General features: G+C 42.4%; 1 protein-coding gene across 1 annotated transcript; it reads left to right on the top strand.

Moving 5' to 3' along the window:
• Positions 1-3,640: 3,640 nt before the first annotated feature.
• Positions 3,641-7,005, top strand: LOC142502297 (uncharacterized). The gene is made up of 3 exons (XM_075613117.1): positions 3,641-4,035; positions 5,440-5,517; positions 5,883-7,005. Exons 1-3 carry the CDS (start codon positions 3,759-3,761, stop codon positions 6,977-6,979), a joined length of 1,452 nt encoding a protein of 483 aa, XP_075469232.1. The 5' UTR covers positions 3,641-3,758; the 3' UTR covers positions 6,980-7,005.
• The last annotated feature ends 17,923 nt before the right edge of the window (positions 7,006-24,928 follow it).

The raw sequence follows: 24,928 nt of genomic DNA, 5'->3' as shown, positions 1-24,928 counted from the left end.
ACTTCACCCTGGTAACTGACTATGCGCCCTTGAAATGGTTAAACACCATGAAGGACACAAACTCAAGGTTGACCAGGTGGTATATGGCCCTCCAACCCTTCTCTTTTGATATACAGCATAGACCTGGAAAGGACCATGGAAATGCTGATTTTTTGGACGTATGGACTGTTCCCTGACCTCGGCTACAGGCCGTCCTGCCAAAGAGTAATTTTACTAATTCTTTAGGGAAGTTTAAACTAAGGGCCATGGATTTGGAATGATTAATTTTATAACCTGAAAGTGAGACGAATTCTGATAGAACATGAAAATGTTTAGGGAGGGATGTGAGAGGTTTTGAAAGTGTCACTAGTATATCGTCCGCAAAAAGAGCTATTTTGAATTCTTCCTGGCCAACAGAAATACCCGCAATATTGGGGTTCATCCTTATCTGGCATGCTAATGGTTCTATGGCTAAGGCAAACAACAAAGGTGAGAGCGGACAACCCTGCCTGGTTCCATTTAATATTGGAAAGGGGTCAGACAGAGAGCTGTTCGTCCTCACAGTGGCCGTTGGTGTGGAGTATAGTGTGTTTATACTATTTAAAATTTTGGCTGTGAATCCCATCTGCGAAAGCGTAGCCGACATAAACTGCCAATCTAATCGATCGAACGCTTTTTCTATAAAAAATGTTTTACCAGGAAGTAATACATTATTGAAAGTTACCCCTCGTTTTCAAGTACCGTAAATTCCGGACTATAAGCCGCAACTTTTTCCCCACGCTTTGAACCTCGCGGCTTAAACAATGGCGCGGCTAATATATGGATTTTTCCCGCTTTCAAATTATTTTTTTCAAAAAAACACATTCTGTGACGTGCTCAGTTTTTTGGCGGCATGAAGCTTTCATTAGACCAGGCCTGCACAACACGTGGCCCGCGGGCTGCATGCGGCCCGCCTGCACTCACTGTGCGGCCCGCGGTGGCTTTCTGCTCTCCCCCCCTCCCGAGTCCACTCTCCTGCGCCCCCCGCAAGCTCGCTGTCACCATCCCCCGCGAGCCCGTTGTCACCATCCCCCGCGAGCCCACTCTCCCCCTCGCAGAGTAGCAGCGCGCTCTAGCATTGAGGCACTTCCTGCCTGCTGCTTGCTAGAGCCTGAGTGCACTCCTGCTTGGACGGCAGAGGTATTTACTGCATGGACGGCAGAGGTATTTACTGCTTGGACGGCAGAGGTATTTACTGGTTAATGTGAGGTACTGGGGGGTTAATGTGAGGTGATGAGGGCTTGATGTGAGGTGCTCAGGGGTTAATGTGAGGTGCTGGGGGGCTTGATGTGTGGTGCAGGTGGGGTTGATGTGTGGTGCAGGGGGGGTTGATGTGATGTGCTGGGGGTTAATGTGAGGTGCTGGGGGGTTAATGTGAGGTGCAGGGGGAGTTGATGTGAGGTGCAGGGGGAGAGTGATGGGAAGCTCAGGGGGAGAGTGATGTGAGGTGCAGGGGGTGTTGATGTGAGGTGCAGGGGGAGTAGGCACCTGTGGCTTATAGACGTGTGCGGCTTATTTATGTTCAAAATAATAATTTTTTTTAAATTCAGTGGGTGCGGCTTATATTCAGGTGCGCTCAATAGTCCGAAAATTACGGTATGTCCTCAGACATACCCGCAATGATGTGACATGGGACTGGTTAGAAATTCCACAACAGGCATTTGATAGAAGGAAGAAACTAATAAGCTCCAGATAAATAATACCCAGATAAAGTGTATTTGTTTGTAACGTCTAAACTATTGTGTTTTCTCTGTCTTTTTGGAGATTTCCTGGAGCGATCGAACAGACCCTACCGAAGTTTGCCACAGTATGGGAATTGCCTCTTTATGTTGCACTGAATGTGAGTATACATTTCGGGAGACCTTACAGAACATTACTAAAAGCCTTACCTCTTGTTGCGATATTGCACCATTGGTTTCCTCTGTTCTCTTTTCTCCCACATATTGGATACTATCCTACTCTCCCTTTATTTGGAGACAACTCAACCACCAGTTCTCACTCTCATTCAGCTCCTTCTGGAAAATTTCAAACGTGTGCACCTGAAACAGCTTCTCTTCCGGTGACCGGCCAGGGTCCTTCTCCACAGATAAAACTGACACAGGGAGAAATGAGAATGCAGGCAATCACAGTCACCACCAGGAACCAAACATACTGGAGGAACACTGTGACAGCACAGAACAATGTGTATACCTCCTTTTTCTCTCTCTTTCTCCATTTCTTTCTCTCTATGGGCCTCATGCAGTAAGCGTCGATTATGTGAAATCGGCAATCTTACCGATTAGTCATGTTATTGGCGATTTTTCCTCTCCGTATGCAGTAAGTGCCGAATACATTCCAAATCAAGCCGAAAACAAATCCGCCCACTCTCACGATGATTAGCCGATCACACACAGGTGTATCGGCGTGCGTGGCGCGGTGCTGTTAGGTTGCCCAATCACAAATCTTGCTGAATCAGGCGAAACAAGCATGTATTGGATTGCGCGCCATATTTAAAGGCAACGTGTACTGCTAATCATTCTCTGTGTTGTTGGGAGTGAGAGAGAGAGAGACGCACAGAGCTGGCTGTTTGAACATTTGCATATTGACTGAGAGACTTGTTGTGTATTGGGTGAGCTTTGTCCATTGTTGTTTTGTTTACATCTTTGTCTTGTTTTATATGTGGAAGTGTTTCGTGTGATTGGCTGTACATTTCTTGTCTGTTTTTTGTGAGTGCTGGAAGTATGCCCGCAAAGCGTGGGAAGAGTGATGCTGGTGGGAGTGGGAGTGCTACTCGTGCGAGTACGCGTCGGAGTGAACGTACTGTTCAGGGGAGTGATGTTGCTGAGAGTGAGAGTGGTGTTGCAGGGAGTGGGAGTGCTGGTGCTGCGAGTGGTGTTGCTGGGAGTGGGAGTGCTGTTGCTGGGAGTGGGAGTGCTGTTGCTGGGAGTGGGAGTGCTGTTGCTGGGAGTGGGAGTGCTGGTGCTAGGAGTGTGAGTGCTGGTGCTAGGAGTGGGAGTGCTGGTGCTAGGAGTGTGAGTGCTGGTGCTAGGAGTGTGAGTGCTGGTGCTAGGAGTGGGAGTGCTGGTGCTAGGAGTGGGAGTGCTGGTGCTAGAAGTGGGAGTGCTGGTGCTGGGAGTGCTGCTGGTGGCGCAGTTGCTGATGGGGTGGATGGTGGTGGCGTGCTTGCTGGTGGGCAGCTTTTGGAGGCTCTTCCATTGGAAGAAGGAGAGTCCAGTCAGCACCAGCCAAGCTCTGACCCTAAACCTGCTCGGAAGAAACGTGTGGAGAAGCCACGTAATCCTCGCTTCAATGACCAGGAAAATACAGCTCTTGTCACTGGCATTCTGGAGCACTATGACAGTATATATGGACATTTACTAGGTAAGCGTACCTTTACATTTATTATTCAAATACATGTGATCCTAGGTCATCTGAGTTTTGTTCATATGCAAATATGGGTTCACAATATCTTTCTAAGTTAATTAGTCTGGAAACACAGCTTTTTATCATGCCTTACAAGGACAACTAAACACAGGCGGTCAATTTGCCATAACTGCATACAATATGAATGCAAGCTTGCTTACATGTATAGGTTTAGTAGTGAATGCTCATGTGCTTCACATATTACACCTAAAACAGCATGTTTGCTATCTCTTGGAACAGCTAGCAGTGTAGGAAACTGGTGCTTATATTATTATTAATTTACCTCATATATTTTATATGTTTTTCAAGGGCGGACAAGTTCAGCAAGCAGAAAAGAAATGTGGGACACAATAGTCATTGGTGTCAATGCGTGTGGGAATCATGTGAGGGACAAGCGGAATTGTCACAAGAGATTTGATGATATTAGGTCCAAATTGAAAAAGAAAATACAACACCAACGCGTGCATGCTACTGGCACTGGAGGTGGGCCGACACCACAACGTCTCATATTAAGTCCATTGGAGGAGCTGCTTCGGGCAAAATTACTTCCCGTCGTCGTGGAAGGCTTACCTGGTGACCGTGATATAGGAATTTACCCCTCACAATTTCCACCAGGTGAGAAATATTACTGTACTAGGCGTGTCGTTGCTTACAGTTATTTTGCATAGTTACACTGCTTTTTATACTGTCTTCACAATATAAGCATACCTGCATCTATATATGTATATGTCTGATTCTGTATATATATATATATATCTCAAAATAGACATATATGTTGTAGTCCTACTAAAAGCAGTAACTAATATAGCACGTGCCATTGCGTGCTCATTTACATGTGAATTCCCAAAATGCATTGCTGCAGTGGAAGCAATTGATGGTGGGCGAAGATGGGGAACAACAGGGTAGTACACATGTGTAACACATGTTAATGAGAAATTATTACTAGCTACAGGTACAGAACAGAAATATGTATAATATTATTGTGTATTTTATTTATTTTACTCCGACAAACATGACATTACTGCCTATTTTAAGCATGCATCAAAAATATATTGCATGCAACGGCCTACAAACATCACTTGCACTAACACATCTATAGTTGTTTATGAAAAGGTCCATTTTTGCTTTAACTCATATACAGACAGCATAATGAGGCACACGTATCATATTTTATGTCATTGTTTTCATAACTTAAAAACTGCACACGACTATTTAGCTCATCTACCATTGTGTTAAAGCAGCTGCAATTAATATCTCATCACAGCATACACTTCAACAGAGGGGGTGGGGTTCAGCACACACACTAATTACAGCCTCATTTTAGGGTCAACTTAGTTCACACCATTTTCACCTGTTTCAAGTAATTGAAAGGTGTGGCTGATTAGGCTTTTTGGGGAAGGGAATACCGTTCTTACAACCTGACTAGCACAACTGAAGTTAATCACACTCATTTGAAAGCTTCACTTTAGCTACTAAATGCCCCAACAACTCATTACTTATCAAACCGTACGTCACACATTAGTTCACTCATATCTATAGTTGAACTACTACTATCAATGACACATTATCACACACTGCATGTGTTGTCTTGTTTAGTCACAGCCACATTCATGTGTGCCACATCTTATATTAATGTACCACACATATCCTCTACCAAAAACAACACTTTGTGCAATATGACCACCTTCATGATAACCATTGTGAATGGTCATCTCATGATAGTTATGTACATTATGATACTGATATCACTACACAACATATGATTTTTATGTTCAAATTTAATCTATTTATCCTCACGCATTACTGCAGGAACATAGTATGTTTTATGTTAGGGAACTCAAAAGTTCTAAGTACACAGGCATGTACATTGTTATTACAACTATTTATGTTCACTTTCACACACACATTTTGGGTTAAGGAAATGATGCTGTTAGGTACTCATAAATACAGAACATACAATAACTGTTTGTTCAATATTTACACATGTAAATGTAAAACTTATGTTATTGTTATATATAGTTGCCCCTGAAGGACATGTGTCACCTGAGACTGAACAAGTGTCTTCACCTGGGTCAGCCAGCTCAACACACCTAGAAGGTGAGTGTATCAGTTGGTGGCCATATAATATGTGCTCTTCTATATGTTATGTTGTCATGTTCATTATTTGTTTTGCACATCTTCTTTAAATAGGATTACTTAGTGTCAGTGAAAATGAAGTGTAAGCCAACTTGTATTGTGTTAGTGATGTTAACTATCATGTAGGAGTTGTGAGTTTACAGCAAGTTTTCATTCACTCATATTTCATACTGAGTCCAAACATTATTCTTAAGTCAAGGTAGTTTTTAATGTGAGGTTATAAAACGTATGGAAACATGTTAGTTGTTACTTATGACACCGTACAATTACATAGTACCACAGCAGAGATTAACATGCCATTTAATAATGTGTACATTTATTTGTAGAACATGATGAAGAGGATTTTGATGATGATGATGATGATGATGATGATGATGATGCCGCCGCCGCCATAGACACACAAATACAAGCAAGTGACCATGAAGAGGTTCCAATTGAAACTGTTTTACCGCCAAAACGTCCAGCAAATACCACATATGATGCAATTGTAGCTTCTGAGGGAAAAATTGTGGAAGCAGAAAATCGTCGCCATTCTGACCTGATGACAGTGCTGGAAAGGATGATTGCACTGCAGGAAGAAACAGTTTCACAATTGGCACATCTCCACAGAGTCTTCATTGAAGTGCCTAAACAGTTGCAAAAAATCAACACCTCATTCGAAGCATTAGTTGTTCAGCAAACACAAGCTAATTACTGGAGAATGACTAATGTACCACAATTCAACACCTCACAGCCAGGATCTGTTCATGCAGGTCAGTTTTCACCACATTCATCTGATATTCATTCACCAGGCCCAAATGTTACCGGTCAAGTAGCAGACATTGCTGTGCAGGTTCCTGATGACATCCTACCGCTGCCATCTGTACAAATTCAGCAGCAGACACCTACAAAGGAGGCGACAAAAACAAAACAAGACACACATGAAACAGACCAACCATCACTTGTGCAGTGTCTACCAACTTGCTCACATGTGTCAGTGGGCACAAGCCCTGTCCGTGAACAGTCACTACCCAAAAGCCCTGTAGGTGAGTCACTGCCCAAAAGCCCTGTAGGTGAATCGCTGCCCAAAAGCCCTGTAGGTGAATCGCTGCCCAAAAGCCCTGTAGGTGAATCGCTGCCCAAAAGCCCTGTAGGTGAATCACTGCCCAAAAGCCCTGTAGGTGAATCACTGCCCAAAAGCCCTGTAGGTGAGTCACTGGCCACAAGCCCTGTAGGTGAGTCACTGGCCACAAGCCCCGTAGGTGAACAGTCACTGCCCAAAAGCCCTGTAGGTGAGTCACTGGCCACAAGCCCTGCCCGTGAAGTGCCAGAGGCCACTCAAAGTGGCTCTGTTGTGCCTAAAGTTGGTGGCAAAAGAAAAAGGAAAACTCAAGAGACAACAAGCAGGCCTGTTACTCGCTCGCAAAAGGAACAAAAAAAATAAATGTTATAATTCAGAAAATATGTCTTTGGCCTTGTTTTGTTGACTTCAGATTATCTAATTACTATTGTATGTATGCTGAAGACTGTGTTGTTTCCAAACTTTCAAGTATGTTCTTGTACACGTGAAGTTTTGGAAATGTTAACACTCCTAATTAATGAATAGTGTTATAAATATTTATGTTTTAATCGTCTGTTCAGTAATGGTCCACCAGGAGCCAGTTGCTAAGTTTAGAGAAGCTGCCATTGACTTTGCAGCAAAACATTGCATTTGGGTGTGTTAATTGATGTAATCATTGCATGTGCATATTATTTTCATGCAATTATAAAAGCACCTATTTAACTGCAAACATCTTTCTTGTACGTGTACAGCAGAATTTTGTGTTAAATATTACTTACCTTTGGTGGCCATTGTAATGTTGTCCTTTAATCATTTATGTGTTCTTGTTTCAAGAACATCTCTGAATTGATACTAATATATATGTAGTATGTATTGATATATGCACACACACACACACAGACACACACTGTGTGTGTGTGTGTGTGTGTGTGTGTGTGTATATATAGTACTATCTAAACTGGTATAGATGTATTTTCAAAAAACATACACTTCATGCTTCCTTGTGAAAACACACTATTTTAATAATACAGGCCTAATGTTTGACAACTATACTAAGTGTGAGCCTCTAACATTATTGGGTGCAAACAAATGTTTATTACTTAATTCACTCATGTTTATCACCATTTAAATAGGTTTCATACAAGGCCTACTTACTGCCATCAATATGTTGTGTGTACTCCTGCAATATAAAAAAAAAAAAAAAGATACATTATATATATATATATATATATATATATATATATATATATATATATATATACATATACATATACACACACACACACACACACACACACACACACACACACTATACATATACAGTAGTACAATATACACTTTATATATATATATTTTTTTATGAGAGAGATATATTTATATATATATAGATACACACGTATTTAAACTCATGCAGACAGGTAGTTAACCAGAATTTCAAATACACACAGAAATGTATGTGGGAAAAAAACATTTCATTTTGCAGTTGTGTGTATTTACTGATATGGCTGTCTAAGCACTATTTTCACACAGTGCTCTTTGTTATTTTTCAAGAAAACTCAATGTTACTGAAATAAAAGTGTAGGAATGTTTTCACAAACGAGATAAAAAAATGATACATGTTTTTCCCACATTCGCCTATCACTAACCACAAAAGTTAAACCAATTAAAAGGACACATCCAATTGGCGTTTGAAATAAGGAGTAAAAGTAGTTACTTTTGTTGACCTTGAAAACACAGGAATTTGTTAGCCATTGAGCAGAATCATTTTGATGAGCAAAGAACACAGAACTGCACACATCTTTTGTGCTACTCTGACATGGCTGATGAATTCGTTAACAATATGAATCCCCTCTTAGGTTATAAGTACATGGTTTCAGAAGCAATTTTAAACAGTCGCGGACACAAAGCGAGCACACGCCAAATCTATGATTTGATTCGAGCAAAATATCCTTATTACCAAGACCGTAGGCATGCGCGGAATTTTAATTCATCAATAAGATTCACTTTATCAACTAATGACTTTTTTGAACGTGTGCAAGATAAGCTAGAACACACCTATGGTTTCTGGAAGATTGCAAAGGAAAAGCATTTTACCCTGAAAGAGGGCACATATATTGTTGTGAAAGGCATATTTATTCCTAATGCCAATAGCAATGGATCCGCTACTACTGTTCCGTGTGAATCGATACCTGCTGCAATATCTGCACCCTCCATTCCTGAAACCCACATTGTACAAGAACAAAAGTACTATGATTATGTACCAAGCCTTTCAGCTGAAAATGCATTGGAATGGGAACCCGAAGAAATGAACCTACCTCCCGACCAATTGTTTGAAGAAAGCAGTGGCGATTCCTATGAGCGCTTCATGGAGGAGATGTGTGTCATACTGGATTCAGCGCGGATGAAAATGCCTTGCATTTCTGGAGCGACCATTTGCAGCCAGACGAAGAGTTAATTCTAGAAGAATGGTAAATATAACAACCGTTATGTGTTGACTGTGCGTTTAAATGTTTTTTTTTTTTTTTTTTTTTTAACCACCATTTTCACTTTCAATGCGTGGATACAGCGTAACATTGCAGACTGCATAACATGTAGCGATCACAAAGAAATTGTTGCCGAATACAATATAGTATAACCTGAAAGAGTAGTACACATTGCTGACGGAATAAATATACGTACTTTCCTATCCCTTTAACCATATTAGCAACATTTTGACAAAACTCTAACACATACCTGTTTTGTTATCATGCAACATTTAAAAGCGGGTCCACCACGTATGACGTGGGACCCTTGTCATGGCCCAAGGCGTCCTTAAAAAGGATTACGGATGTAAGTCCCGCCCCCAAGCGACGTGCGCGCCTCAAAGCCTATTGGCTGTCATGTTTTGTTATAGTAACGGTAACTGCAGTGTGTCATGTGTGCGGCTCAGTGTTTGTAGGCGTCAACTGGGCGTTAGCCGAATGTTAATTGAGTGGGAGGAGTGTTAGCGTGCGTTTCACGCTGGTTTAACATGACGTCACACGTATTGCATTTGCGCATTGTGTTATCGGCCGTCCTTTCTGTCCAAACACGTCTGTTTAAAAAGAATACAGATGTACTCGTTTAGAACGAATGTAGTTTCGTATTCATTGTATTTGAAATAAAGATTTTATGTTTAATGGTATTTTCAAGATGTATTGAACGCACAACGTACGCTTTGTTTTGCGCATGCGCTAACAGTTAGTGCAGCCAAGCCTGAAGTGCGTGCGCACACTAAGATGTGCGCGCACATTTTTCAGTATACAGGCAACGTTCACATCATATACATAGTTATGCCTGCTACAAATTTAAAGAAACATTACATACTGATGTACACTTGTACTTCTAACATATAAGTGAGTGACGTGTGTATGTACACAATCATATAGAGCTGTGTAATGCGTTGTCACGGATACATATATAGTAAGGTGCCATATTTGACCATCATGTGTTTGCTGTATTTCAGAGATGTCGGGGAAGATACAATCGGATCAATGTATGATTTCAGAAGAGTCTACCTTTATATGAGATGATTGTGAGGAGGAGCCACCGACTACTATACTACATATGGAACTAATTTTATATTGCTTGCAGCGCTTATTAACAAACAATTAAAAATGTGATACCCTTATGCCTATATTGCATAAGCACTTAATTAACATAATGATGTGGCAAAATAGTGCCTCATGAATTTTTATTGAGTGTTCTTTAATGACTACTATCATTTTATGGCATGGTGTGTTTTATATATAACAACCATTCCCACTCTGCTAACACATTTGTGAATTCTATTGTGTAATGGAACGTATGACTGTCGAAACTATGTAACAATAATAAGAATAATAATAATTATAATATGAGCATGTTCATGTATAGCGCTGCTAGTTGTACACAGCGCTTTACAGACACATTTTTCAGGCTGAGGTCCCTGGCCCGTGGAACTTACAATTTATTTTTTGCCGCCTGAGGCACAGGGAGATAAAGTGACTTGCCCAAGGTCACAAGGAGCCGACACCGGGAATTGAACCAGACTCCCCTGCTTCAAAATCTCAGTGCCAGTGTGTGTCTTTACTCACTGAGCCACTCCTTCTCCCAATGTAAAGGACACTTACAACCAACTAGCCATTTCTTGTTAAAAATCTCTTGTTACATGGGTATGTTGATAAAATGGTTTGGGACTGTAGCAAATAATGTTATTGGCCAGATGTTGTGGTCCCCTACAATGCATGATGTTCTGATTATGACATCAACATCATGTAATGAAGTACGTTTCTGTGTATATTTCATTAACCTAACTAACTATAGTTTACTGTGTTTATTAAACGTTCTAAAAATACATAGTATAGTCAATATGATGATATAAGCTACCATAATAAAGCTGGTGTTATCATTTGTCGGTGTTATACATGGATCCTACACAAATTGATACAGACACAAACAGTTGTCTTACAAAGTGTGTCTATGCTAATGTGCACGTGATTGACGCTACAATTGTGAGAATACTTGATAATTATCATCATGATAATGATGAAGTGACGTGATTTATATTGCAAAAATATTACCAACATTGTCATATTGGTAAATTAGAAATGCTAAAAGCAGTAACATTTGCAACAAAATTGTGTTTTCTGTTAACAGTTTTACACTTGGTACATGTAGGACACATCCACACACGTGTGACTTATACATACACATGTCACAAATGTAAATTAATGTTGACTATTAATTCCTAGCATTAAAAAACACCTACATTGCTAAATATAAGATGTAGTACGCATTGTTGTGATTACAGGCATTCATGCATGGAGTGTTAGGATCAGTCAATTTCATCCGTGATGAATGAGCTCCCGTAAGTAAACAAATAAGTACAGTTATCCCCTTGTCTCCAAACACATCTACTGTATATTACATTAATGGAATTTATAAGGAAACATACATAAAATGTGATGAAATGTGAGTAATCATTTTCTAATACAATGCACATGAAAGCTCAAGAGTAGCTAAATGCATATACATGATACAGAAAGTACATGTATGTTACATTTGTGTTAAAACCAATATGTTGGGTTTTGACTTCAAATAATTATAGGAAGATTGATGTAGGCACATCTTATGAGAGATGTCAGGAAATATACATACCATGATCAGTCATACTGGAGATATACCTATAATGCAAAGGAACAATATATAAATTGCAAACATTGACATGCCATCTTCAGTACCGTAAACAACACAGCAAAGTGTGTATTTGGTGTTAAATGTGCAACACCATGTATATTTCATGACATTCAAAATGTAAATCAGGCTGGTGTACACATCATATGGATGTACATGTTACACTGCACCAATTACATTGTATGTAAGCATACTAGAAGCATGAATGAGTATGGGCATAATATGTGTATTGTGTTAGCATAAGGAACAACACAATGCTAAAATATTAGTGCTTTGTTACCCCAGTTGTATTCACATACACACAACTAAAGTAAAATTGAAGAGGGATTATATAACCTGTGCAACAATAACATACCGGTGCCACATCCCTTTGTGCACACAGCAGAGAGAAGAAAGGTGTGCAACCCATATTCATCTGTGTCCTACCAGAAGGGTATATAAAAAAACATTATTGTTAAGATAACATAATGTAAGTATAAAAGTAGAACTTGGAACATATATGTTTTTACTTACAAGAAAAAAATGAATTGATGAGATTCTGGCGTGTCTGGCCACCACTGGCTGTTTGTTCATTTTCAGCAGCTACATGGGTGGGATGCTCGTCTACCACAGGCTCAGCTAGGTCTGACTGTACATTGTGCCTGAGTGCAACATTGTGCAAAATGCAACAGGCAAGGATAATATCAGACACTTTTTGAGGCTTGTATAGAAGAGCCCCACCAGTTCTGTCCAGACACCTAAATCTGGTCTTGAGTAGGCCAAATGTCCTCTCTATAACAGATCTTGTAGATATATGGGCTGCATTGTACCTGTCCTCTGCTTCAGTTTGAGGGTTTAGCACCGGAGTCAAGAGCCACGGCCTAATTCCGTATCCTGAGTCACCTATAATGAATGGAGCACACATAAGCTGACATTAGTGATCAAATTGTACAATGCCAACATTCCTAAATAAAAATGTGTTTTGTGTTATAACATGTAAATGTGTACTCACCCAGCAGCCAACCATGTTCAAAATGTCCCTCTTCGAACGCATGGAAGACTGAAGAGTTCCTCAGGATGGAGGAATCGTGACTGGAACCAGGGAATTTGGGTACCACATGCATTATCCTCATCGTCGCATCACATACCACCTGTACATTGAGTGAATGGTAGTGCTTACGATTGCGGTACACATGCTCACTCTGACTAGGTGCAATCAAAGCAACATGTGTGCAATCGATTGCACCCAGCACACATGGTATCCCTGCTATATTATAAAAGCCAGTCCTGACTTCCAGCCACTCTGTCGCCTCTGTAGGAAAATGAATATAATTCCTAGCGCGTCTATTGAGTGCATAGAGAAACTGGGTCAAGGCCCGCGAGAATGTAGATTGCGAGACCCCGCCCACTATGCCCACAGTTGTCTGGTATGACGCGGAAGCAAGATAATGTAATGAGCACAGCATTTTAACAAGCCCAGGGACTGCACGACCTCTGGCTGTGAAAAAATCTAAATCTCCCCTTATCTCCTGATAAAGAGATAATATTGCTGCTGAACTCAAACGATAGCGACTTACAATCTCCTCCTCACTCATCCCATCTAACAGGGTTCTCTCCCTGTACAGACGCGGACGAGGCACAACTTGTCTCCTCTGTCTTCTCCTCTGATCTCCTGTCCCTCTCCCTGTCCCTGTCGTATCCGCGTGACTGTCCCTGTCACTGTCCCTCGGTGTGTCCCTCCCTTGCCCTATATGATTCTCTTCATCATCAAGCATGTCATAGAAAAGAATGTTCCTCCGTCTCCTAAACAATCTCAACATTTTGAAATGAGTAGCTGTGAATGAGCAGGTAATGGGCGTCCTTTAAATAGGTATGGATGATGTCAGGTGACATAGTAAAATGCAAGCTGTTACATTAACATAATAAAGTACTTCTGTGGCAAGCTGTGTGCAGTTCTTGTTATAAGTATTTGTTGTGTGTATTCTGCAGGGAATGATGATATTTGGCAATGATGTGACGTGAACCTTTGTAGAAACATTGCTTGCAAATAAATAGTTGCATGTGCAATGCATGTAACACTTGTGAACGCAACAGTCAGTCATGTAATTAGGCAAAAAGGCTGAGATTGACGTGGGAAAAGTTTTGTGTAACATGTGTAATTAGGCATGTTATTGTGACATGTTGACAACAATGAATAGTCGTGTGCATATGCATGTATTTGTGTAATGAGGATAGTTGGTATAGAATGAGTTTACAAGGTGTCCCAATGCTGAATTACTGTACATGTGTGTATAAGTTAGGTTGAAGTGCTTGTAATGCTACGGTTACAATGTAAACATGCAATGTGATTGAGCGTCCAATAAGTGACGTCATGAAAATAGGGAGGACCCAAAAGTATATGTAAACATGAGAATACAGATGTACATGAACGTTTAAAGATGCGTGACACATTACAAGCATTGTGTAATGTAAAGGAAGATGAATATACGGTGTATGTGTGACATGTGTGACATGTGTAACATCATGTAAATAATTGTCGCTCAGTTCAATAAAATGTGTGATATGATGTGAGGTTCTCCTTTAAGAGTTGAGTATAGTATTTTCCCTTGCCACATCATCACATGATGAGTAATGTGACCCGCAAATGCTGAAAACATGTAAAAGTATAATGTTATGCAAATAATACACGTCAGCTGTGACACAATGCAGGGAATGCCCCCACACTGTAATGCAAATGACGTTTGTATTGTGAGCAATGAAACGTAAACAGTACTATACTGTTATACGTCCCCGCTCCATTGACTCCATTGATGTACAGAAGTTTTTTTTTTTCTAAGTGCCGTTGCGGCAGCCTTAGCGATCGTTCTCCCCTCCAAACTGCCAACTTTAGTTGGCGGGAGAAATTGGCCATAACATCTCAATTTCGTAGTGCCGATCAGCCCCGATAAGCTGTTTTTTTTTGTTGAATCCAGCCGATTTAAAAAAGTGGCGATCAGTGGCGAAAACAGGCTTATCGGCAGCCGACTGGCCATAACAAAATAATCGGCTCCGAAACCTGGCGATATGAAGCACTTATCGGCGCTTACTGAATCTCAAACCCAATTTTGCCTATAAAATGGCGATAATTCCCTTATCAACGCTTACTGCATGAGGCCCTATCTCTGTTAATGGGTGTGGTGCTGGGCTATTAGAAGCAAAGGTGTACTGCAGGGAGTAGATAGGTGCAAACATTTTGTACGACTGTGAATTTGCTAATTTTACCTATTTAATTTGCTAAAATGTTTGCTTAAAGCTAAAAAGGTCAATGGGTATTGCATGTTCAATTAATTTGCTTTAGAATTTCAATCAAACTTGTAAAAAAACAAACGTATTTTGACACTTTTTAAAATAGTAACCTTTGAACAATTTGTTTTGTTTTGTTAGAGCTGAAGCTGCGAGTGCGACTAGACATTGACATAAAATGGCAGACAGAACAGCACAATCTGTTGAAGCCAGGAGGGAAAGTCCACAAGGAAACTCTGCTGGCTTGATTATAGATCTACAGAGCCCTGGAAGTCACTGATTTGAGGCTCAGACCGAGCATTTAGGCCCAAATCCACAAAACGGTGCTTACTTTAGTACTTTATGTCTTGACTCATTACCCCACCACACCCCACATGGGAGGACGTTCTCAAACACCAGCAGACCAACACTGATTACTAACTGGGCAATAGGCCCAAATCACATATTGTGGGACAATCGCACACCAAGCTGTGACAGAAGCATCATTCCTCTGACTCCTTATTCACTGCTGTTTCTCTTCCTTTACTTGTTTTTATTTATTTGGGTTTTTTTGGGGGCTTGCTTTTGGTACATAATCCATTTAGCATTATAGTCATAAAATATATGCAGAGTGCGAGGGGGAGAGGGAGAGATTGACAAAGGTGCATTTTCATCATCTTCACTAACTCTACCCCCCACCATTTTTAATCCTCAGCTACCCTGGACTACTTCTCCCTGAGGGGAGAGATCGTGGCCCACCTATTCATGCTGCCTAAGCCTGATTGCTAGGCCTGTATGGTACCTTAGATAGATTGTTTCATTCAAGGTTGTATAGAACTAGGGCTCCTAACTGAAACCAGTTTCCTGGGACGATTGATCCAGTCCATTTTTAAGGTTATTTTTTACCCTCAATGTCACAAGAGATATAATTCCCAGAATGCTCTGAGAAAATGCAGTACAACTCAATCAGCCTCTTCAGGGCATCCAGGTCTTATATGCTGCAGATTGGGCTAAGTGGTGCTAAGCCATAACATAATGTGTCCATGCTTACAACCTATGCTTCTGAATGTGCCGTATATTGTCTTACAGTGCTGTAAAGTGGTCTCATGGCTTAGCACCACTTACCCGAAAAGGCCCTTAATGTGATAATCCCAAGTAGATACCCCAGGCCACTAATAGGAAATTATTATTATTATTATTACATTTATCGCTGAGGACGGTGAATTAATAAGCTTTTTTTAAATACAGTATTTGGAGTGCCCACTGTTAATTTCTTCTTCTCATCTGAAAAGCTTTCATTTTTTTTAAATCCCAAATCACAGAAGTCTTTGATTTTCTTCTAAGACCAGGAGAAAAAAAGGATTTCACAAATTGGAGAAATAAATAGGCATAAATAAACAGAGATACTGTACATGCTATGATAATTCACAAGATTAATGTCTGTTAATTAAATTGGAGAAGATAGCGTTTAAAACTATACTGTTTTTATCAACAATGATCACACAACACGCATTTATCAGCAGTGATTAATTTGTAGTTCATATACCTGTCAAACAATTGCACATTGGCTAGAGATCCATCAAACTTTCAATATAGTTAGGACTGTATGATTGACCACTATAGATAATGAACCTGGCCTAGCCTGAATGGGCGGCACAGCAGATGACTGGGGGGCTCGGCCTCCCCGAACCGGATTGGCCGCAAGAGCGGCCGGGGGAGAGGTTTTAGGCATAAAACCGGCAGCCAGGAGGGAGGTGTGGACTCTTGCTCCTGGCTTGCCACAGATTCGATCGATCGGCGGGGGGGAAGGAGGAGGAGAGCGCCGGGACTCCTGCTCCAGCGATCACTCCCGCGCTCACTCCCGCACAGCGCACTCTAGACGTGAGCTGCAGCATGGCGGGAGGAGTCGGGTAGTGGAGGGAGGCGGCCGCGTTGGTCTCCTGCACAGTCTCGCCTCCTTGGGAGCAGGGCGGGAGGCGGGCGCGCGAACAGCACAGGGGGGGCGTAGGCAAGAGGGACACACAGATACGGGGTCGCACACGCTCTGCCATAGTGGGGGGGGGACTATCGCAAGGGTGGGTATTACCAGGACATGTGGGACCTCTGGAGGGTGGCATTGCAGGGATCCTATTGGGGGATTGGTCACGGGTTGCCTTCGGGCACGGCTAAGTGGCTCTTATTGACCGTGGTCAGCGCGGTTTAGGGTGGCCAGGCCATGGGTTACTCCGTCTCCCTTGCATTCAAGCAGGGGGTGGGGGGGATGGGGTTGAGCAGCCGGGAGAGCGCTCAAGCGGGTTCGGAGGCTACATGTGCCGAGGCATGGCCGTCATCAAGCGACGAAGGCGGTCCTAGCGGCAGAGCACGACATCCAGTCGGGTTGCAAAAGGGTACGTCAGTGGCGACTGGGAGGAAGGCCACAGCCTGGGCACGGGAGAGGCCGTGGGGAGGGGGACGCAGCCTGGAGGGCAAGCGAACGGAAGGTGGCGGTTGGTCTACAAAAAAAAAAAAGTGGGTATATTTATGTATTTAGATATATATATGTAGATATGAGCACGGTTATGAGGTCCAACACGGACGGAAGATCCCAACGCCGGGCGCGGTGATGGCGGTGTGGGTCTGGCCACGAGCTGAACGACAGACGGGCCATGGGAGGGGCGATTGGCGCCTAAGGCAGATAAGCGGAGCACGTAGGGCCAACAGTCCCGGATGGTGGACCTACGATTAGAAAATGATGAATCCTGTGGGGGGGGGGGGTTGTTCAATCTTGTTTTCTCTTACAGGAAATGCTGGAGCGGTCGGGACACAGTCGACCTCGCTTTGCGGCGCTGGTACGTCGTCCACGGCTCGTAAGCGGACGGGGCGCCCTGGCGGGCCTGTGAACAGAACTCGGAGGGGCAAGGGCCTCGAGGTGTGTCCCGTCAGGCGGTTCACATCACCACCGGGGACCGAGACACCAAAGGGTAAGTGTAAGAGAGCTACACATTTAGGGGGGGCTACCTTGCCAGGCATCAGGGGTTCCCCGATACCGGAGAGTTCGGTAGCGGGGGCGGCGGGCAATGCCGAGGCGAGATTGATCAGCATAATGGAAAAGGTTGTTCAGGTGGTGTTACTAGCGTCAGGCATAGGCAAGTCAAGCGAGGCACAAGGAGGAACAGCAGCAGGGGGGAACCCCGGAGCAGCAAGCTCGTTATCTAGGATTACACAGGAACAGGTTTCGGCAGGGGAGGAAGGTGCTAGCAGGGGCGCGGGCAGCGCAGGACCAGCAGTTAGTCCGGTAACAGCAGCAGGTCAGGGAGTGGGAGTAATGGCCGCAGCTAGCGCAGTAGGAGGAGCAGCGGAAGGGGCGGGGATCAGGGTCAAAGAGGGTGGGGGATGCGGCATATGAGGATTCGTACACAGCGGTCACCCGATCCCTGGGCGCGCATCTGTCAGACGCGGTGAAGGAAAGAATTTGGGCAGGGGACTATGTTGAGTTACTGACGTTGCTTCCCGGTTACAACGAGGTGGTAGCGAAATCCGAGAAGAAAGGAGAGGCCAAGAAGGACGATGTAGAAAGACGGTTGTACCCACGCACTTTCGGTAACTGCGTGCAGGCGTTTGGGATATTGGCGAGCATGGCGGGTGAAAAGGAGCCACAATTATGCTCCGCGTTGTTCAAATACCAGGACATAATCAGGACGGCGTTCCAAAAATACGGGGGAATGGGATGGTGGACATACGACGTAGAATTCAGGCAAAGTATGCAGGAGAATAAAGGATTGTGACTTATATTTAGAACACATTTCGGGGGGAGGAGGTTCAACCTCTCGTGGGGCAGGCTTTCAGGGGGACATGTTCAGTAACAATACACAGGAGGGTTCGGAATGGTTCGCTCGGCCGGCAGGGAGGGGACGCGCAGTCGGTAAACAGTCGAGCATATGTAAGGGGATTTAATGAGTCAAAATGCAGATTCCTCAATTGTCATTTCCAACACACCTGCGCCGGGTGCCGGGGCCAGCACCCCAAGTCAAAATGTTACAAGAAGAACAGTAAGGGGTTTGAGGTGACAGGACAGCAGGATGGCGTGAACGCCAATTTCGGTAGAGACAATGGCGCCTTTGCTGTAAAGACAACCCAATAAAGGGGCAGCCGAGATATGGCAGAAGGGTTCAGGGAGGCAGCTAGCAAGGTTATGGCGGTACGGGCCTGATTTAAGGGGGGGTTAAACAGGCCCGTCGGTGGCACAGTTGGGAGGGGGGGGGCAGGTGCTTGTCCTGCCAAAGGGGGCTCTGGGCTGGTAAAGCAAGTTGAAGCGAGGGGGCAGGTCACCGGGACGTACTTCCGGGTGCCCCCTCTTACATTACCCAGCACCGAGCACTTTCTGGCGCGGGCGGGCAGCACGCTGTCTCCAGTTATGATTATGTTTATTATTAATAAACAAAGCCGCGGCCATTATACCTCCAGACTGTGTCCTCTCATTATTGGTACGTTACATGTAAATAATACTAGGAGAGGGGGGGAAGCTCGCGCCTCCCTGGTCATCAGGTGTAACTGGAAAAAAGGATAGTGCTGAATAATCAGCCTGTAGTATAATTAAACTGCGGGATAGCCCTGCAAGGTTAGCAGGGGTGTGTGAAATCAAAAGTTACCAGAACCCTGCATCCCGAAAAAAACAAAACCAAGACCCATAAGATTTTTAGGCCTAGATTTAGTAGACTTCAATAACAATATCGCTATTGCGGGGGGATTTTCTACTGCCATTTTTACAAAAGTTTTAAGGACTCAACTTATTGCACCAATACGTGTAGGCTAAATTTAACACCAGGATCTCTAATTAGTATGCAAATTAGTATGCATCATCTAATTACATATGCAAGAGTGTTCATTTTAATGACAGTATTACAAATGAGTATGTAAATTAGGAATTAACGGCTAATGACCTATTCACATGCTACTCACTAAACTGACTACTGATATGGCACATTTCCATCACTTACCCTAGGCTGGCATTAGGACCACGTTGCCTATGTTTATAATGGCCACTATAGACATAGGCAAGACAAGACTAGTCATTAGTCCTTGAGGACTAATCTACAAGGAATACATTGGGATGATGTTTTTGTAATGGGGAAGAGGGGCATCTGTAAGCGCGGGGCTCGGTGCACTGGTACCGCCATCAAGCCGACCCTGGACTCCAGTGGCGCGCAAACTGGGGAGGGGTGAGTTACTTTTTGGGGGGCAAGTGCGTTTTGCCCTAGTTTGTCGAGCCCTGTAAATATGTATATATATATTTATTTTTTTAACTGTCATAATGCTACTCTATACTGTGAATGTTATGCAAGTACATTAATCTATTTAACATTTAAATAAAGATTCTTGATTGCTGTAACAACGCTAGAGCAGCATTGTCACTAACAGCATTGTTTGCAAATGGCCATATGTTTGCTGTCTAGGACATGCAGTGGCTTTAAAGCTCTGTAAGATTAAGTTGCACAGGAGAAGGGTTAGTTAAAGTGCAGATATGTTAATGGCCTAAAGGTAACCCTATCAAGCAACATATTGTTTCGAGGAAGGATCGCTGTTGACCCTTTTCTCAATGTATTCTTGAATTACGATTCTTTTCAGCTGTTTGTTCTCTAATGGGAAATCACTCAGACCTTTTCCGACCACGGCATCAGCTGCCACAAAGTCAGCCTGTTTTGTAAAGTGATAGTCCTAACGGGTTACGGAAAAGGCTCTGAACGCAGAAAGCTGTTTTAATTCTGTGAAAGCTCAGTTGCATATTTACATTTCAGATGTTTGAAAGGTAGCAGCAGCTTAACCAATTCTTTTCATTATTTTGCTTCCAGAGAGGATTAGAAGTTATGCCTAACATAGCCCAAAAGCATGCCTGCTCTCCAGCGAGGAACTGGACTGCACAGCACTGGGACTGCCAGAGAAACAATTGACCGAATCCATAAATAAAGTAGAAATAAGCAATTTATGCAATTTTAAGGCTGCTTAGTATTAACAGGTTTTCTATGTCTCATTAATTAGAGTCTAATAGCTGCATACACTAATTCTCTCTGGGAAATGGTATCAAAGGGGAATGGAACTGGGTTTAATTTAGCAATACAGAAGGACTGCATCTGTTTCTATAGCCAGCGAAGGATTATAATTGTTCCTAGTTGACAGAATGTCACATGAGTATTGGCTTTTTAATTATGACTACAATTTATTTTCAACCTTGAGAGCTAATTTCCTCTATTTTTTTTGTACCTTTCCAAAACTGGATATATATGGCCTTTCTAAGAATTTCAATGGGATCACATGATTTTCCCTTCATTTTGCCCTTTTTCTTTAAAAACAAATGTTAGTAAAAGTTCCCACTTGCTTGGGAATGTGAATAATGGGTCATGTGACCGTGAAAGTAAATCGGCAAATTTGTCTGATTTGAAAATAGGGTTGCCAGACGGCTTCTCCCAAAATACTGGACACAGTAGTGAAAGTTGCGACGCGCTTGAGACACACACACACTCTAGACACACACGTGCAAGAGAGACACACACACCTCTCTCTCCGCTCTCCGCTCCATGCTGTTTCCTCCTCTTCTTGGCCCCACACTCAGGCTACTGACATCATCTCCCTGATTGGCTGCATTACCCAGTAGCCAATCAGGTTGTAGGAAGCTGTCCAGCTCCCTTGGATCTGCCCTGCTCTCTCCCTGCTCCCCCAAGCCGGTCAGGTCACTGTGTCCAGAGAGGTAATACGGGACACATACATGTCCAAATACAGGACCGTCCGGCTGAATACTGGACACCTGGCAAAACATGCTTGAAAAATTAGCACAGGCTACTCTAAATCTGCTGGTTTATAACTTGTTATATATTTTTTTGATGCATCACTACTGCTGTTTTAAGCGCCTTTGTAACACCTTGTGGTTCATTAGTCAGGGGTGCTCAACTCCAGTCCTCAACTCCAGTCCTCAAGCCCCCACCCCCCAACAGGTCAGGCTTTCAGGATAGCCCTGCTTCAGCGCAGGTTGCTCAATCAGTCCCGGCTTCAGCACTGGTGGCTCACTCAGTCCCTGCTTCAGCACAGGTGGCTCAATCAGAGGCCCAATCAAAGAATGAGCCTTTGAATGAGCCACCTGTGCTAAAGCTGGGCTATCCTGAAAACCTGACCTGTTGCGGGGGCTTGAGGACTGGAGGTGAGTACCCTTGCATTAGATAAAACTCTGTCTACTCCCCCTAGTGTTTTTTTCTGCTGCTTCTACCCCACATAACATACTCTGCTTCAGGTATCACAACGCCATCTTCTGTCTTTTTTTTTTTTTTTTTAAAGAATGAATGGCAGAAACGTTTATTCAGTTTGATATTAATTTAAGACTATCTTATAATCATTACTAATGCCATTAACCCCTCCTTTAGCTAACAGGTCACTAAATGTATCAAATAAATGCCTGAAGGCTGCAAAAGCTTATCATTACTCAGTTCTGACATTATGGCAACAAAATAACTCATTTGTAATAAGTCGTTTGCTGAGTCCCCTTACCACATGGAGGGGTAAACTCATGAAAATGCAATACGTGTGATTGGGTGACAGTGATATTGCATTTTGGTGTGAAAACTTTAAATGACAATTTATATATATATATATATATATATATATATATATATATATATATATATATATATATATATATAATCAAAAAATAAATAGATGATACCGTTCTGTGGCTAACGAAATGCTTTTATTTGTGCGAGCTTTCGAGATACACTGATCTCTTCTTCCGGCGGAAGAAGAGATCAGTGTATCTCGAAAGCTCGCACAAATAAAAGCATTTCGTTAGCCACAGAACGGTATCATCTATTTATTTTTTGATTATTGAAGCTCGGCTAACACGGTACTGATACCTCTACATGTATATATATATATATATATATATATATATATATATATATATATATATATATATATGCCAATCTTTCCATGAATGTTGAATCAGGCCTGACTGCTGCAGCATACTTCTGAGCTCTGTTACACACTGTTCACACCTGTTGCAAATTAGCATTGTGGACACTCCCCCCTGGCTTCCTTTAAAAGCTAACCACTTCCACTTCCTGGTTGCCAGATCAATGTGCTTCTGCCATTGCATCCAGTCTTGCTCATGACCTCTGCCCGTCCTGACCTTCTGTATCGTCCGTTGTATTGCGTTTGTCTGCTGATTTTACCCTGCATCAACTCTGTGGGCTGGGCCAGTATCTACGGCCACACTCAAGGTTCCATTCTCAGCCGTCCGTATACGCTCCCTGCCCTTGAGACCACCTTCATTGGTGCCTTACATTTTGCACTTTCTCTAGTCTACCCTGCAGTCTGTAGGTCTAAGGCCCCTATTCAATATTCAAATTCCATATTTTATTCAAATAGGAGACCAGAGCTTCCCTGACACGGAGAATCAGCGTAATAGCAGATGAAATAGTCATCATCGGCAATCGCTTGCAGTCAAGGATAAATGTCTTCCACGATTATCTTATCTGTGGGTGAAAGGAGACTGGTGAGGCAATTCCGGCATGTGTTTCCAAGCAGAATGGTTGGTCCTGGGTTGTTGACTCGATCCGCAACACACAGCTTCTGCATTTTTCCACCTTGTGTTGTCAATGAAGGTTTTCAAAGTACTGAGAGCCTTGCAGTAGGCTCTTTAATGCTGGTGAAGTTCTGAGCAATAGTCTTTGACGAGTTAGTGTTGAAGTTGCCCTTCTACTGATTCTACAGAGCAGACAGAAGATGATGTCCCTATCTTAAAGCCTGTGAAGGCAGATGAAGGCTGCAGCAGAACGAGGCTTCCAATTTTCTTGGTTTCCATGCCATTGGATCAAGATCCCATTCTGTCAAGAACCATATGGAAGCTGGTGTGCAACGGCTTCTCCATGGTACTGAAATCTCACGCATAGGTGTCTTCCATTCACGAACATCACGCACAAACGTCAGTTCCTTACATTTCATGTAGTCTATTTTAAGCCAGAGAGTTATGCCACCTTTCGCTTGTCCCTTTTTTGGTCACAGAATGGATCAAAGAAAAGGAGATGCAGAATTGTATACATATCATTGTAATAGATGTGTGATGAAACTCCTACCTAACTTTCTGTTGAGACTCTTGAAATTGCCAAGGTGGACATATTGGACACATTTGAAGCAACTAGAATATGAGTTGGAATGTAGACATTTCTTGAGTTTAAATCACCACTTATAAATTGTAATGTCAGAATATACTTGCCTTCAATAAACTCTATTCAGCATATTCATTAATATGTCTTAAAGGCCATTAAATTGACTATATATATTGCGCTAGTTAACATCTGCTTATCTTTGTAGAATTTATTTCAGAAAATTAATCTTTCTGTTCATTGTAAAAATAGGAAGAAACTGGTGTGTGCTCTCGTGGAAAAGTAGTGTGCGGTGTATTCTGAGCTTTGGGTTTTCCTTCTGCCCATAAAATTGTTTTTCTGGTTTATGATCTGAACAAAACGACATCAATTGAATTACAGACCATCATTCTTTTTAGTATCATTCATTATTTTACATTCATAATGCAACACCATTTATTCACACCAGTGGAGTGTAAATTCTATGAATAAATTTATTACCTGTGGAAATTCTGGCACAAATGTGAATATTGTTTCAGAAAAAGACTTTGCCACGGACACAGTTTTGATTTCTATTTTTTTACAAGTATAACTTGAGATGAGAAAATGTTGTTGGATTCCCCCCCCCCCCCCTAAGTTTTGTATTTTGGTGAAATCTTTTCTTTGTTCCAAATTGTGACAATTTTGCCAGAATTTTGCAAAAATAGCAGCACAGAACATGAAAGGCCCTGCATATTGACGTCTTATGCGTGCCAATTTGTTTCTGCCAAGCTTGCGAATTTTTATAAAAGTTGTC

The sequence above is a fragment of the Ascaphus truei genome, chromosome 9 (assembly GCF_040206685.1).
Source record: "Ascaphus truei isolate aAscTru1 chromosome 9, aAscTru1.hap1, whole genome shotgun sequence".
NCBI lineage: Eukaryota > Metazoa > Chordata > Amphibia > Anura > Ascaphidae > Ascaphus > Ascaphus truei.
This window is presented reverse-complemented; position numbering and strand designations above follow the sequence as displayed.